At 46.2% G+C, this 17,782-nt stretch overlaps 1 protein-coding gene across 3 annotated transcripts in view; it reads right to left on the bottom strand.

Moving 5' to 3' along the window:
• Positions 1 to 17,782, bottom strand: part of PPP2R5A (protein phosphatase 2 regulatory subunit B'alpha) — a 203,832-nt gene that overhangs the window by 100,473 nt on the left and 85,577 nt on the right. For all 3 annotated transcript variants that reach the window (XR_004538831.1, XM_033938423.1, XM_033938422.1), the window contains exon 7: positions 9,597 to 9,705. Coding sequence is in view for 2 of the 3 variants with exons in the window: in XM_033938423.1 (XP_033794314.1) it covers positions 9,597 to 9,705 (109 nt within the window). In the remaining variant the exon portion in view is untranslated. The remainder of the gene's footprint in view (positions 1 to 9,596; positions 9,706 to 17,782) is intronic.

The raw sequence follows: 17,782 nt of genomic DNA, 5'->3' as shown, positions 1-17,782 counted from the left end.
ATCGGGGCAAGAGTGAGCTCAAGCCCTCTTGCCCCAGCCAACCGCGGCACCCCCGACACGATCGGGGCAAGAGGGAGCTCAAGCCCTCTTGCCTCCCTCCCCCGACTCCCCGACACGATCGGGGCAAAAGGGAGCCCAAGCCCTCTTGCCCCGCCGACTCCCCAACTCCCCAACAATATAGGGCCAGGAGGGAGCCCAAGTCCTCCTGGCCCTGGCGACCCCTCCCCCCCGCTAGTTGTTCGGGCCAGGAGGGAGCCCAAGTTCTCCTGGCCCTGGCGACCCCCCCCCCCCCCGCTAGTTGTTCGGGCCAGGAGGGAGCCCAAACCCTCCTGGCCACGGCGACCCCCTACCCCCACCCCCCACTACATTACGGGCAGGAGGGATCCCAGGCCCTCCTGCCCTCGACGCAAACTCCTCTCCCCCCAACGACTGCCCCCTCAAGAACCTCCGACCGCCCCCCCCAACCGACCCGCGACCCCCTTGGCCGACCCCCACGACACCCCCACCCCCCTTCCCCTTACCTTTGTGTAGTTGGCCGGACAGACGGGAGTCAAACTCGCCTGTCCGGCAGGCAGCCAACGACGAATGAGGCCGGATTGGCCCATCCGTCCCAAAGCTCCGCCTACCCGAACATGTGCCCAAGGCCCCGCCCCCAGGAGGGACCTAAGGCTCCCGGGCCTATTCTGATTGGCACAGGCGCCTTAGGCCCCACCAGTAGGCGGAGCTTTGGGACGGATGGGCCAATCCAGCCTCATTCCGTCGTTGGCTGCCTGCCGGACAGGTGGGTTTGGCTCCCGTCTGTCCGGCCAACTACACAAAGGTACGGGGAAGGGGGGTGGGGGTGTCGTGGGGGTCGGCCAGGGGGGTCGCGGGTCGGCTGGGGGGGCGGTCGGAGGTTCTTGGGGGGGGCGGTCGTTGGGGGGAGGGGGGTTTGCGTCGAGGGCAGGAGGGCCTGGGATCCCTCCTGCCCGTAATGTAGTGCGGGGTGGGGGTAGGAGGTCGCCGTGGCCAGGAGGGTTTGGGCTCCCTCCTGGCCCGAACAACTAGCAGGGGGGGGGGTCGCCAGGGCCAGGAGGACTTGGGCTCCCTCCTGGCCCTATATTGTTGGGGAGTTGGGGAGTCGGCGGGGCAAGAGGGCTTGGGTTCCCTTTTGCCCCGATCGTGACGGGGAGTGGGGGGGGGCAAGAGGGCTTGAGCTCCCTCTTGCCCCGATCGTGTCGGGGGTGCCGCGGTTGGCTGGGGCAAGAGGGCTTGAGCTCCCTCTTGCCCCGATCGTGACGGGGAGTCGGGACCGCCAAGAGGAAGCAGCAGGACACCGGTAGGAGCTTCTACATGATGGGGGGGTTGGGAGGCTGTGGGGGTGGGAGCGGTCCTTCATGGCGGGGGTGCAGGTGGGAGTGCGTGCGAGCGGTCCTTCTGGGTGGGGGTGCGGATGCGTGCGAGCGGTCCTTCGGAGTGGGGGTGCGAGCGGTCCTGCGGGGGGGTTGAATCGGACGTCGGGGGGGGGGGCATCAGGCTTTCGGGGGGGGGACAGGACTTCAAGGGGGAGAGGAGAGTCGGGGCGAGCGAAAGGAGAGTCGGGGTGGCCAGAGGAGAGTCGGGGCGGGCGAAAGGAGAGTCGGGCAGCATGCGCGGTATACGGGTGTGCGCGGTATATAAAAATTTCTGTACATAAATTTGTGTTTTTTGCGTGCTATACCCATGTGCGCGTTTTACACGGGTGCGCGTTATCTACGTGAAAATACGGTAGTTTGCCGGTCCACAAAATAATTCTTTTTTTTCTGCCGGTCCACGGGTTTAAAAAGGTTGAAGAACACTGCTCTAGAGCAGTGTTCTTCAACCTTTTTACACCTATGGACCGGCGGAAATAAAAGAATTATTTTGTGGACTGGCAAACTACTAAGACTGAAATTTTAAAAAAACATTTTCACCCCGTCTCCGCAAGTTCGGTCCCTGCAAACCATCTGATCCCATCCGCACAAGCCTCAGTTATGATTTTATATTGAACATATTTTATTAAAGTATAAAAAGAAACAATATTCTGTACAATTGTCATTTTATAAATACAAATATATAGAGCAAGGAGCAACAAAACCCCTGTTTCCCTTCCCCTCCTCTTCACATATATCCCCTCCACTATCAAGAAAACTGAACAAGCCAAATTATTACAGAATGCAACACAGAAATATCATGCTAACAGAATACTGCAGTCACACATGACAGGAATAGTGTTAGGGGAGTGCTGGAAGCTGAAGAAGCACTGCCTGGGCTTTGCAGTCCCCAGTTATGTCTCTAGCAGGATATATAGTTCAAATCTGATATATTCTAATGACAAAATAGAAATAAAATTATTTTTTTCTAACTTTATTATCTGCCCATTTTGTTCTGCTTTCTTCTGTCTTTTCTTAAATTTCTTTCCAAGGTCTTCAATCTATCTGCCACTTCTGTCCCTTCCTGTCTTCTACCTATTATTCCAATATCCAGAACCTCCTTTTTCTTCTTACTGCATCCACCCTGTGTCCAGCATCTCCCACCTACTCCGTCAAGTCCTACTCAGTCAAGTCTGCTTTTTTCCTTCACCCTACAACCTCCATGTCCAGCATCTTCCTGTGTTCTTTTTTTCTTCCTGTTGCTGAGCCATCCGGCCAACCCACCATCTTTCCTCATCCCAGTGCCTCCCCTCTTTTCCCCATCTTAATCCAGCAGATACCTTCCATCACCCTACTCCCTCCATTCCTTATTCAGCATCTTCTCCTTGTCTCCCTATTCCCCCTTCACCATGTCCAGCATATCCCCTCTGTCTCCCTACTCCCTCTACCCATGTCCAACATCTGACTTCCGTCCTCATGTTCAGCATTTTCCATGTCTCTCTGCCCCCTGCAAGGTCCAGCATCTATCTTTGTGTCCCTATTCTTCCAATTCCCACCTAGTTCCAATAACTATCCTCCCCCAAGGGGATCCACTATCTTCCTTCTGTCACACCAATCCCCCCTCCTGGATCTACCATCCCCTTCCAACAACACCTATATCACATTTTTCCCTCTCCTCATAATCCAGCATCTCTTATTTCCTTCCTTGGCTGCTGGCCCCGATCCACTCTTCCAGCACTCGATTGCTATTAGCTCTGCCTTCGACCCCGGTCCTGCTAAACTTGGCAGCAAAAACAAAGACAAACCCTACCCAATCTTCAATTATGGTCCCGCTAAATCAGACAGCTAGAATGAAGACAGAAGCCGTGGGACCTTTCCTCTTGCCTGAATTGCTATTCGCTACAAGCTCTGCCTGTCTCAATCCTGCCCCTCAAACACAGGAAGTCACTTCAGAAGGGGGCGGGATCAAGATCGGCAGAGCCTATAGCGATGCAGGCAAGAGCAAAAGTCCCGCGGCTTCTGTCTTTCTTTTTGCCGGCCGTTTGTAGCAGTACCGCAGCTGATCGTAACGCCGGCCCTGGAAGGGAAAGGGGAACAGATGCCCGACAGGAAATTTAATTTGTAGATCTCGCCGGCCCTGCGTGGACCGACAGAAATTTTCTGCGGACCGGAGGTTGAAGAACTGTGCTCTAAAGTCACCACAGGGCCTCCACCCAGGAGTTAGCTTGAGCTCTTATCGCATGAGTCCACAGATCCACCAAAACTACCGTATTTTCACGCATATAACGCGCACACGGGTATAGCGCACAGGAACAAGGAATTTATGTAAGAAAATTTTGGTATAGTGCACCCACGCGTATACCGCGCATGTTGCTTGCTGCCCCGACTCTCCTCTCGCCGCCCTGCCCTTGAAGTCCTGTCCCCCCCCTTGAAGGCCCGCCCCACCCTGAAAGCCTGATGCCCCACCCCAAAGGACCGCTGGCCCCCCACTCTGAAGGACCGTTCGCACCTCCCCCCGACGTCCGATTCATCCCCCAGCCCCCCCCCCCGCACCGTTTGCGATGGAGAAGCAGCCTACCGTGGGTTTGCGATGCCAGTGAGCCCTGCTGCTTCCTCTGCCGGTAGTCCCGCCCCTTCTCTGAGCCCTGCGCTGCTTCCTCTGCTGAGGTCCCGCCCTTTCTCTGACATCAGAGAAGGGGCGGGACCGCGGCAGAGGAAGCAGCGCAGGGCTCAGAGAAGGGGCGGGACCGCCGGCAGAGGAAGCAGCAGGGCTCACTGGCATCACGAACCTACGGTAGGCTGCTTCTCCACCGCAAACGGTGCGGGGGGGGGGCTGGGGGATGAATCGGGGGGAGGGGGGAACCAGCAATGTAAAAAATTGTAAAACGCGCTCATGCATATAACGCGCATGGTTATGCTCGGTTTGTAAAATCATGTATAACGCGCGCGTTATATGCGTGAAAATACGGTACTGTCCAGTTAAGAATATATGCTGCCTCTATTGCCCCCTTAATCCAACATACTAGAGATGATTTAGAGGCAGCTCCCACTTCCCCGAACAGCCCATAAACAACAGAGAAAGCTGACTGGACTTGCAGAAGGCACTAGTCACCACCAAGTAATGCAAAAGAATACCACTGCTGATAAATCCAATGCAAGGAATTATCACCCAATTTCACAATTTCCATTTATCACAAAACTCACAGAACAACTTGTGCCTCTCCAACTTACTTCTTTCCTTGATAAGACCAATTATCTTCATCCTTGTCAGATAGGCTTTAAGGATCATTTTTCTTTCTTTTTTTTTAATCTTTATTGAATTTTCAGTTCTTTCAAAAGTGCAATATAACATACTTGTCAAAAAGCTAAGAATTAAGCACTTATAAACAATCAGAAACAGTTCATCAACCCTTAAGAAATAAAACCACCATCCCTTCTCTTCCCTCCAGAAAAATCATAAATCAGAAGATCATTTAAACATATACCTCCCCCATTTTTCAGGATCATTTTTCAGCTGAACAAACCATACTAGCTCTTGCAAACGTTATTTACTCTACCCTCAATGGTGGCAGAGATGTGCTTCTTATCTCTCGATCTTAGCACATGTTTGATCTCATAAATCATGATATTCTTTGCCACCTAGAAGAAACAAGTATAGTTGGAACAGCTCTCCTCTGGTTTAAAGCTTACCTTCATGGTAGAACTTTCAAAATGCTTCTTCATCTGTCTATAACCTCACATGTGGTGTCTCCCAGGGTTCCATCTTGGTGAAAGTACGCGGCACCATTCAGGCCAAAAAGCAGAACTGAAAACTGGTTATGATTTTCCAGACACGTAACTTGAAGGAATTTCCAGTGTGCCTGATAAATGGGAATATGTAAGTAAGTGTAAGTTCCAGAAAGGCAAGAACTCTCCTGGAGCCACCATTGCTATGATAGACCATACTGTCTCCATGCAAAAGCGCAGGACCTTGAACACTGCATTGACATGCGTAAGATCCAGGACTGGTCACCAATCGTCTAAGTTTTTCTTTGGCACGATAAAGTATACAGAGTACCTGCCTGGGCCCGAGTCTTATGACAGCACCGGTTCTATGACCTGAATATCCAACAAACTTTGTACAGTGGCTTGCCTTGTCCAGGCACCCCATGGGAGAGTCCACAAACCAATCTGTCAGAGGATGGGCAAATTCCAGCTTGTAGCTGGACCAAATAATGTCCAAAACCCACTGATCAGACGAGATGCGCACCTAGGCTTACAGGAATGCTGAGAGTTTGCCCCTGATATATAGAGAGGCCTACCTTGGCTTGTCCTCATTATGCCTTTTTGGCAGAGGGAGCTGAATGGGAGGTGAAAGGCTGATTACGCCTGAAGCCAGAGAACCTCTGCCTGTAGCCCTGGAAAAATCTCTGAGACATGGAGCTTGAATATGGGCGAGAACACCTGGAACCATGAAAATTAGAGCATCCCGAACCTCTAGAAGTTCTGGGTCTGATGTCAGGCAGTCTTAGGGCAACAGTCCACTACAGAATCCATGAGATTGTCTAAGCCTTTGCCAAATAATAATTGCCCTTTAAAGGGAAGCCTAAAAAGAGTAGCCGTAGAGGTGGAATCACCAGCCCACTATCTAATTCAGAGCATTCTGCGAGCAGAAATCAAATACGTCGACATCTTACTCAGGACTTGCATAAGATCATACAGGGCATCAGCAACATAATCTACTCCAGCCAAAAGAAGCTGAAGAAGGGACTCTAAAGCTTCACTCTCCAGAGTACAAAGCCTGGACAAGCAAGTGCATGTGAGAAAGGACGCTGCTGAAGCAGCTTTGACTCCCAAAGCTGCTGCCTCAAAGAGTCTCCTGAAAACCACATCCACACAGTGATCCTGCATGTCTTTGAGCACCACACTACTCTCTGGGAAGGGAGGTGCTCTTAGTCACCTATGCAACCAAATAATTTACTTTAGGCTGACCAAGAAGCTGTTGGCACTCCTGCTGCATTAAGTACAAATGGGACATAGTCCTCGTCACCTTGAGAGCATCTTCCGAAGAATCCCATTGCTCCGAGATCAGAATGCTCATATCCAGATGCCAGGGAAAAGTGGAGGATTAAGCTCGTACTCCACAAAGGAGAGAGGAAGAGGTAGAAGGAGCCGGCTGATGACTAAATTTAACTCCTGCAGAGTCTCTGATATCAGATCAGGTAAAGCAGCAGACTTAAATAAACGCAGAACCATGGAATCGTCCCCATGATCTACAGCCAGAGAAAGATCCGAAGATCCGGCATATTGCCCTGCTACAATTGGTAAGCGTGTGGCTTTACTGATACTTTGACAAGATGATTTAACAAGTTGGTTACAAAAGTATTGTTAGTGAAACCTCTGAGGCACAGTATTCATTTATGTATTCATTAGAAGCTATGACAGTAAGATTTTTTATTGTTCTATGGTTTCAGCTCCCCTCGACTCTGAAGAAAATTTCACTTGAAACATGCATGTCGGGAGAGGTGATTTTGATGAGATTTAAAAGAAAAAAACAAAATTTGAAGCTAGGTAATTCAAATTGATTTTTATATTAGTAGTTGTACAATTAAAAAACTTTAGATACAAAGATGAAAGGATAAAAAAAAAGATGAAGAAATGAATTTATAGACAATTTCAATAAAAGTTGGACTGATGAAGATTTCAGCAGTTTGAAGTATTCAGTGCCCATCTGCATTCTGAAGGTCCATTCAAAAATTTCTTACACATGTAGCTGCTATATGTTAAGTAGTTTACATGTAGCTGTATGACAAATGCAATAAGAGTGCAGTATGTAAATCAGTACTTTCTATGGGAAGATACATTATTCAGTACTAATTAAGGGGCATAGTACTATAGTAGTAGCTGCCACAGGAAGAGAATCCCTAGAAAACAAGGGGTCCACAAGCTGATCATCAGCATTGCCCATTTCAGGGTCAGCTAACTCAGGAATAGTGGCTGACAGAGAAGAGAGCGTGTCTAAAGAGGCAAAACTGCTGAGAGACAAATCAGAGGCAGAGCAGAACTGCACAAAAGCACAGCTATCCTGAAAGGAATTCCACAAGAATTTCATAAATCCTGAGAAGGCCTCCTTTAGATGACTTGATCTTGCGTTTCTTGGGCTGTGGGGTGCCCGCGTCCATTTGTGAGAAACTTTCAGAGAAATGGCCACCTCAACAGGCTGGCTGCCCATTTAGTCACCGGCTTAGACAGGGGAAAGGTTAAGTATGGTGCTGCTGCCTCCCCCGGATGTGCCACATGGCACAAGATCACTCTGGAGGCACTAAATTTGCGCAATCCTGGCAGATTTGAAGCAGAAGAGCCCAAGGACACAATCCCAACAAGATTTGAGGCAAAAAATGTAGTTTCGGAAGTGCAGGGAGCAAATTGAAAAAAAGATCACTAAAAATCCAAGATGATCACCGATATGAACTTTGTGCCAAAATCTCAATATTTTTTACCTGAAGCAAAATACAAAAATGGCAACTTTAGGAATTTTCAGGTGGGGGAACACAGCGGGACATGCAAAATCCACCTCACAAGCCTTATTCACTGTGATCTGTGCTGGAAATGTTCTGCAGCCTGCCTCAGCTCTCTTACAGTAGCTGGAATCAGAGAATCACTGCCTCATACTTGGAATACCTCTTTGACACTGATCTTTGGGCTGCCAGCCTGACACAGTATCTGACTATCTTCACCCCCACAGACCAATGGACTTGCAAAGGGAAAGGGCAGAGGTGAAAACGCAGCCAGTGATCTGCAGGACATCGCTGAGCCTCCAAAGGATGCCTAACAGTGTGCGCTCGAACCCCTGCTAACTAAGTGGTGAGTAAAAGCGGGGATGGCCCCGAGTTCCAAAGAAACAAATGCACGCTGGCTAACAGGTACCACCAGGGATTGGCCTGTCAGCTGCAGACCTGAGTCTGTGTATTCTCTGTGCAGGCAGAGCTAAAGAAACGCTGTGAGCACAAAGAAAACCTCAAAAAGGGACAAAAATACACTGAAGAAAATAAGAAAAGGCTCACATGCAGAAGGGAAAAACTACAGGTGGCAGTAGAGCTCTCAGTGAAGTACAGGAGGGTCAGAGAAAAAATCTGGAATGGATTCCTTCTGTAGATGGCTCACGGCCATTGGGAGATAACCCATATGTCTAGAATGTCTCACCTATTGCACTGGAAAGCTGTTTAGCAACTGCATGCATTGCTCAAGCATCCAGTAAGGAAAGTGCAGCAAAAGCTTAGAGCAACCCTATCCATATGGCCACTGGGTGGCACCAGGGCCATGGTAGCATCACAGTATATATGTATTTCCAGATTTCTCTAGGACCATACAAATGAGTCACAAAGTCTATTTGATCATTACATCTACAAGTTTTGGACTTGGGGGCTACTTATTTTCTTCAGTTTTCAAATAAATGCTGTGTGCAATATGAGGGAAACAGTTTTGTGTTAAACTCTGATCATTTGAAGAGTGTTGTGGATAGAAAGATGCCTACTCCTACGGTAGTTTGGTGGTTATTTCCTATTGCTGTTCCTGATTACTTGTAAGTTTGTCTGAGTTTTTGTTCATTGAAGCCTCTAATAAATTCTCTGATTGTTTTTCCCTCATTTTCAAGGCTCCTCTGGGTCCTGTTTTCCTTTTGTTCCTCCCCCACATTTTTCTCTTTTCTTTTTTGGTGGTGCTTTCAGTATGTACTGATTGTTTATTTTTTCTAAAGATAATTAGTATTGTTTTCTTTTGTGATTTTCATACAGTACACCTGTTATTGAGCGAAGTAAACTTGCTAAATCTCAAGAAAAGATTTCTACTGTAGGATTTTCTAAACTTTTTTCAGAAAAGCTCCACACTAGCATGTTAAATATCATCTATCTATATAGCTCAATTATCCCGATGTCTACAAAGAATACGAGGTTACATTATCAATGTGGGTTAGCATCAAAATGTGGTTTTACTGTTGGTCCAGTTATTGGTAATTAGGTCCCTCCTGTGCTAAAACAGCACAAGTTAGTGGCAAAATAACTCCTTTTAATGGTATCCCACATTGATAACTTTGTGTCTAAACATTCTGTATGTAGATCGTGGAATGATTAAAAATAAAGATGTAAAAAATGCATAACACATCTAAATATAATACATGGTTACATGAATCTAGAAAAAAAAACTAACATTACAATCAAGTCTAATGTGTAACAACTTAAGGAAACTTACCTGTGCATGAAACAAAGCTAAGCCTTTCGAAGTATGCATGGGTATCAAGATCTTCATAAGAAATTGCTTATGTTCTGCTTTCAATGGTAGTGCAAATCCATTGATAATACTGCAAAATTCCATAAAAACAGAAATTTTTCTTTTTTTTTTTTCTAAATAAAATGACATCTTGTAGAAAGCAGATACACCTTCTCTATGTTGTGAATAGTTATGGCATGATGAAATATCTTGCATTGAATAAATATTTAAAATGCTAGTTCACTAAAAAAAAAAAAATCAACTAACTTACAATTTTCTCTCAAATCCTATAAGCATAAAGCAAGTTCTAACATTATACAAAGTCAGGGCAGGTATATAACCAATAGGCAAAACAAAATACTCATCCACTAGGCATACAATAGGCATAAAAAAGGTCATACTGAGATAAAGGGCATGCAAATTCACATTTTTAAATAAGGGGGAAAGCCTCAGAACCCATCCATGCCCTCAGAGATCAAGTAGTGGGATGTTATGGGTGCAAACATTTCATTGACAAAAAACCCCCCAAAACCCCTCAACTAATACTAAATATAATATTTTAAAGTAAGAAGCTAAACTGTTTATATGTGCAGGACATCAGACACACCAATCAATGTGTCCTGCAATTCACACTAGTTCTTGGAAAAGACCCCTGCCATTGACAAAGGTAAAAAGCCAGGGACATTTTTTTTGTTGAGAACTAACCCTGAAAAAAAAAAAAAAAGACTAAACTCATCTACCAGTTCCAATACCTTATGAACGATCTTTAGGGGTTGGTCAATGTTAATAAAGTGTCATCAGCAAAGGCTAGTACTCTCAATTGTGTATTTCCTTCCCCTAAATCTTCAGTCTCATCATCTCTTAAAATGATTCTAAGTAAAATGACTACATATCAGTCAAACTTCTGCCTTATGTCCCAAACAGACCCCTCCACTTCCAGGATGAAGCGCATCTTCAAATACCACTGGTTGGGGCGTCTAACTAGAAAGTGCCAGATGAAAGTCATATTCTCACTTCTTGCAAAAGGACTGGAATCAGCTACCTCCTAACATCAAATTCCTTAATGGACTTTTGAACTTAGGAAAGCAATAAAAACCTACCTCTTCACCTGACTCTTCAGGACAAACTAGCATTCAAACTGTCACTCCCAAACAATTGTATTCTTAATAATGTTCAACTCCCTGTGCATGCTTCAGGCTTCATGCATCTCCCTGCGCATGCTTCAGGCTCCAAGTGTCTGCTAATCCAGAACAATTGGACTATATGCATCTCTCGATACCCTACTGCCTTAGTCTTCTGTTCTCTGTTAATTGTTGTGTCTTGTTTGCTGTAATCCGTTCTGGGCTCCTTGGGGAGGATGGGATATAAACTGAATTAAATAAATAAATAAGGGTTTTAAATATAATAAAAACAGTAAGGGGGATGGGGCAACCTTGACACATACCCCAACTGATTGGAAAAGATTTGGTTCTAAGGCTATTACCCAGAATTGAAGCAACAGGGTTAGCATATAATAGTTAAAACCTTTAATAAATATTGCCAATTAAACTGGTCAAATGCCTTGGCCGCATCCACCCCCACTAATAAACCTGGTGTGGAACTAATGTGTGCTCTAGCCTTGGCAGTTAACACTCTGCGTACTTTAAGCACCAGTGCTGGCTTTTACTAAACCACGTTAGAGCTTTATACCATGGGCTGGCAAGGTAAATGCTCCAATATTTATAGGAAATGAATGAACGTTGCAGCATTTACCTCAGTAAAAATCTCTACTGTGGTTTAGTAAAAGGAGCCCCAAATGGTGAGAAAGTCAGTTGATCTATTTTTCCCATAGAATGGAAAAGTCTCTGGTGAGCTTACTACTGCTACTATTAATTATTTCTAGAGCGCTACCAGACATACGCAGCCTGTAGAGCCCATGTGACATAGAAGAACCATCATGTGTCTCGCTGAGAGTGAAATGAGGGAAGACACTTTGTGACAAAGTTGAATAAGAGCATCCTGATGTTGTTGAGGAAGGAATGCTCTGAGTTGTACAGTATCCAGTACTGGTCCGATGAACTGTAGAGTCTGAGAGGGCTGTAGTTGGGATTTTGGAAAGTTGATTTCAAACTGTAGGGGTGTTTCCTTATTTGCACCTGAAGGTTAAGCCTCTCTGACATCATCAAGCCTGAACCATTATTTGCAAGAAATCTTTCCAGCCTGAACCTAGCAAGAAGAGAAAGAAGAACACATCTTTGCTGTTTCTTACTGATGCATTCTGGGTATGTACCAGAATGGTATTCTAGTCAAGGATATCCATCTATGCCTTCATGCTGAGACTGTGTGAATCTTGGGGGAGTTACACTCCTATGCTGTGCTTATCTCGCGCCTGTGTCTCCTAGCCTGTATGAGACTTTACACAGAAAGGCTATTCATCTAAGTTCTGTTTTTGGATTGGTCCGAGGAAGTCATCTGACAAGATCCAAGTGAAAAGGTGCTAATTATAATTAGTCTGTGTTTTAGGTGTGGGTGAACTCACATCTCATCACAGGTGTTAGGCACGCATCTCTTTCATAATAATTAAGACCTAAACAGTTACCTCGTGTGACTCTCTGCCTGAGAGAGAGAGTGAATCGGACTTTAAACAGAACTGAATTCCATCACCTCAAGGAAACTCTTGCTGCCAATAAATTACAGCTTTACCAGTGGCTGACAAACACTTGTTCCTGTAACCAAAGGATTTCTATATCGGCTAAGCTGAAGAGACGTCTTCCATTTCACCTGATTCCAAGGCCTAACTGGATGGTGAGGATACAAACTTATTATCTTATCAGCTGGGGTTAGATAAGTGCATCCGATTGTGATATAGGATAAGGCTTGTAAAGCTACTTTTGGTGATAACTGTAATAGTTTGCTGCTAATAAGGAATAATTATTATTTATAAAGAATTGTTTAGTGTGTGTAAGAAGTAATTTTACTTAGTCATCTAGCAAGTGTGTGTGATAATTATGTAGAATTTCATATATGTAATCGGATATTTTGTGAACAATATTTAGATATTGCTGCTGGCTTGTGAATTATATTTTTCTATTTTCATAATAAAAGTATTTCTCATTAGCTTTGGTCTTGTGTCGTGTAAATAGGCAAAGAGAGTTGAACCTGGATGAGATTATGGTCTTCCCTAGAAACTAACAGGCACGTATTTGTTTATGTACCTGATTAGAACATAAGAACATAAGAAATGCCTTCTCTGGGTCAGACCTAGGTCCATCTAGTCCGGTGATCCGCACACGCGGAGGCCCATTTAGGTACTCCTTTATGGAGACCCGGTTTTCCCGTAACCCTCAATATGATTAGCAAGAAGGAAGCAAAGGACTTCTCATGTTCAGATAGACGCTTGGTAGCTGCCTCAATAGAGTTGTCAAAAAAGTCATTGCCCTGACATGGGATGTTAGCAAGTCGATCCTGCAGATTCGGATCCATGTCCATGGTACAAAGCCAAGCAAGGTGACGCATGGCCACAGAAAATTAGTGGACCGTAAATCTTTCTACAGAACCCCAAGCTTTGGAGGAACCAAGTAGTCCGTTGGGTCACTACAATAACCCCCTGAGATGTTGAATCTTTGATGAGCCAATCATCCAGAAACAGGAAAACCTGAAGACCATGGGTTCACAGAGCTGCTGCTACCACCACGAGGCACTTGGTGAAGACTCTGGGAGATGAAGCCAGGCCGAAGGAGATGATTTCCCACCCAAAATCTGAGAAACTTGTGAGAGGCTGGATGAATGGGAATGTGGGTATAAGCCTCTTTGAGATCCAGAGAGCATAATCAATTGTTTTATTCTAGAAGGGGATACAAGGATGCCAGAGACAGCATCCAAAATTTCTCTCTAACAAGAAATTTGTTGAGTGCTCTGAGATCCAAAATAGGTTGCAGTTCGCCCGTCTTCTTCGGAACTAGGAAGTAACGGGAGTAATACCCTCTGCTCTGCTGTTCCAGAAGAACTTCTTCGATGGCACGGAGATGAAGCAGAGCTTGAGCTTCCTGAAGAAGAAGGGCGGTCTGGGATGGATTGGAAGGATACTCTCTTGGAGGCAGATCTGGAGGAATCTGGATGAAATGAAGAGAGTAACCGTCCCTGATGATAGAGAGAACTGAGAGGTCGAATGTAATGAGTTCCCATCGGTGGTAATAAAGATGGAGACGGCCCCCTATGGGAAGAGGAGAGGACAGAGGCAGAACAATTGAAGTTATGCTCTGTGTTAGATGGTCAAAAAGACTGAGAGGCCTTGGGTGCAGAAGGAGTCTGAGGTTTTTGTTGCCATTGTTGCTGCTGTTGTTGTTTCTTAGGAGGCGTCCTTGAATAAGGAGCCGCCTCCTGAGGAAAACACCTCTGGTAGGATGGAATAAGTCTATAGCCATTGGTCGTGGAAGGCTTTGGCTTTGGTCTAATTATGGAAGCAAAGGACTTCTCATGTTCAGATAGACGCTTGGTAGCTGCCTCAATAGAGTTGTCAAAAAAGTCATTGCCCTGACATAGGATGTTAGCAAGTCGATCCTGCAGATTCGGATCCATGTCCATGGTACAAAGCCAAGCAAGGTGACGCATGGCCACAGAAAAAGCAGTGACCCTAGAGGACAGTTCAAATGTATCATATGCAGATTGAACGAGATGCATGTGAAGTTGATCCAGAGTGTTGTGCAGTTCTTGAAACTCTGGAAGTCGATGTTGTGGAAGATATTTGAAAAAATCAGGCATGGTGTTGACCAATGCTTGAGATAAGATGTTTTTTTTTTTTGGTTTTTTTTTTAATTTTATTTATTCATTTTTAAATTCTTACAAGTGAATTAAACATATTATAATCCATTATCATATGACACTTGTATTTACAAACAAATCTTCTTATAATATAGAATAAACCCCCCCCCTTTTGTCAAAATTCCTTGTGAAGATAAAATTGTAGTTCAAAACTCGGGTTGTCATAATTGAATTTTGATACAGTCGTCGGCCAAACTTGTCCATAGTACTGCCCTCTCTTCCAGGCAGGACGGTGGCGTAAACCTTGGCAGGATTGGTTCTTTTTAAGGAAGATTCCACAAGAAGAGGCTGATGGGATAATTGAGACATCTCAAATCCTTGCAGTGGACCATCCGATATCGAGATTCCAACTTTGTTGGCACAGCAGGAACAGAATATGGTGTCTCAAGATTTCTTTTGAAAGTTTGAGAAAGAATGCCATTTATGGGTAATTTGAGAGATTCCCTAGGAGGATGAGGCATTCCCAGTTTTTCCAGATACTCCTTAGAGTATTTTGATCAGATTCTAAAGATATGTTAAGATCTTTACTCATTTTACATAGAAACTTGGTAAAGGATATCGGGTCTGAAGTAGAGAATGACACGGGGAAAAAAATCTGTCCCCGTGACTGCCCCGTCACCGGACCACCATCCATTTCACCGCCCTGTCCACTTCACCGCCCCGTCCACTTCACCGCCCCGTCCCCGCCATCCCATTCCCGTCATCACCTTCACCGCCCCGTCCCCAACCCTGCCGTCCCCTTCACCGCCCCATCCCCGTCTTCGCAGCATCCACCCTTCCCTCTTGCCACCTCAATGCCCTTCGGTACCCCTCACGCGGTCCGTGCATCTCCCTCCCTCCCCCTTACCTTCGCAGCACGGTTTGAGTACCTTGTTGAAAGCCGCCGGAGTGTTCGTGCAGTCACGTGCGTATGTGGGCGGAAGCTTCTCCTCTGACTCTCTCTTCTCCATTTCCCAGTGTCTTCTCCCTACTCTCTCTTCCCTATTTCCCAGCGTCTTCTCCCCATTCTCTCTTCCCCATTTCCCAGCATCTTCTCCCTACTCTCTCTTCCCCATTTCCCAGCGTCTTCTCCCCACTCTCTCTTCCCCATTTCCCAGCGTCTTCTCCCCTCTCTTTCTTCCCCATTTCCCTTCAGGCTGCTTCAGCATCTTCTCCTCTCCATCCCTAGCACCCTTCATGCGGTCCAGCAGCTCCCTCCAACCGGCCAGCCATGCATCTCCCTCCCATTCTTCCCCTTACCTTATCTTTGTGGTGATTTCAAGTTGTAATGAAGCTGGAGCCTTGAAGTCGCGTCGCACTGGTTGCTGGAAAAGTCTCCTCCGATGCTACCGGAAACAGAAAGTTGCGTCAGAGGAGACTTTTCCAGCAGCCACATGCAACACGTCTTCAAGGCTCCAGCTGCAATACAACGCGAAATCACCACGAAGAGAAGGTAAGGGAAAGGGAGGGAGATAAACAGACGGCCGGCGGGAGAGAAGGGGATGACGGACCCCACGCTCGTTCACCGCACGTGCTCACTCCTTTAACTGCGGAGACAAGACCATTCACCGCTCCACAGGGCGGTGAATGGCCTTGTCCCCGTACTCGCGGTGACCTTTTTTTGTCACCGTTTCAGCGGGTTACCCGCGGCTAGCTGTGGGTAACAACCACCGTGTCATTCTCTAGTCTGAAGAGGAATGACCTTGTTGAGAAGGTGATCGAGAACCCCTCGAAGTACCTCTCATAGCAGAGAACGAAGGTGAAGCCTCCTTGGAGTATTGATACCCGATATTTGAGTCCAGAGGCAAAGATGACCCACTTCTGGAATGTGAAGAGAACCTCGCAGGAGAAGAACTCAACTGATGAGAATAATGAGGTTCCACAACAGGTCTCCTCGACGAAGGAGTCTGTAGTCTCAAAGAGCCTTGATGTTTGGAGAAACGAGACCTGTCTCGAGAAGAAGACCTGGGCTTCGATGGAGAAGGTTGTTTCGAATTACGGACTCGTGATTGCCTCAAAGATGAATGTTGAGGCGTCCTTGACCTGTGCCTCAAAAAGGGCAACGCCTTATGTGAAGAGGTAAGGCTGGAAGTTGGAGGATGAGACACCAAAATGATTCAGCTCCTTGTAACGAGGTATCTCGAGGCACTCTCAAGGACTTGACTCCTTGAATAGAGTGTGTAGATTCATCTGGAGCCACTCTTAAGGACTCGACTCCTTGGATAGAGAGATCAGGTTGAGCTCGAGGCACTGCCAAGGACTTGACACCTTGTAATACTGTTGAGTGCTCAGGCTGGACTGCAAGAAGCAGAGTCGAGGCAGGAGTAAATTGGGCAAGCATGTTATCGAACTCCTGATGCAGAAGAGTTGCCAACATATTCTGCAAAACCGCCACTGAGACCATTGAATCTGGTACATTTGGTGTGGCTATAGTCTCCGAGGAAGACAACCTTGAAGAAGAAAGAGGTCTCAATTTAGAGACTCATTTCTTAGGAAGCTTCAAAACTACCGGTTCTAAAGGTGGCATGTCCAGAGGAGTTGGCTTAGGTATGTTACCTGAGGGAGACAGTGAAGATAACAGTACCTCAGGAGAAGATTTAGCTGATTTCCCCGAAGACAAGGATTCTCAAACGAGGAAGGTTTGAGGAAGGTTTGATTAAGGTCGAGGTCGAGGTGAAAGGCGGTAGACCATAGAAGACTTCACTGGATTCGGGGTCGAGGTCGGGGCTGGAATTGGGGTCAGGGCCTTAGGTAAAGGCCTATCCATACCGCTGAATATTTTTTCTACCTGAACTGGATGACGTTTAAGTGCTCGAGTTTGAAGTAGCACAGCAGGCACATGACTCCGGATGATGGTCAGGTCCTAAACACTATGGGTCAGTGAGGGAGATCGTGTGCTGGCACCGGCTACATTTCTTGAAGCCTGTAACCAGCCGGGACATAGAATGAAAAACAGCCGCGGCTAAATTGAAGCCCGCAGGCTGAGGCCATAGGGTATGCCCCGCCGTTACACAGAGAAAATAACAAATTTATATATATATATATTTTTTTTTTTTTTGTAAAAATGAAACACGCAATAAACACAGCAACCCTGTTATGAAAAAACACAAGCTGCGGTGAGAGAAGGCACGAGTAGAACTAAGTCTAGTGCAGAGCGTCGAAACGAGGACTTCTTGGCTCCACGGAAAACTGAGAACTGAGGAGATGCGGTGTGGCAGTCACAAACTTTCTAAAGTTTTACAAGCAAGTCTGCTTGCGAGGCTGTCCACATTGGGGCTCCGTGGATGACGTCACTCACATGTGAGAATATTTGCCTGCTTGTCCTGGGATAATGAGTCTATAGAAAACTATGGATTTAATCAAATCTTTCTGACTAGTGATTTAAATCA

Source organism: Geotrypetes seraphini, chromosome 3 (genome assembly GCF_902459505.1).
Source record: "Geotrypetes seraphini chromosome 3, aGeoSer1.1, whole genome shotgun sequence".
Classification (NCBI taxonomy): Eukaryota; Metazoa; Chordata; class Amphibia; order Gymnophiona; family Dermophiidae; genus Geotrypetes; species Geotrypetes seraphini.
This window is presented reverse-complemented; position numbering and strand designations above follow the sequence as displayed.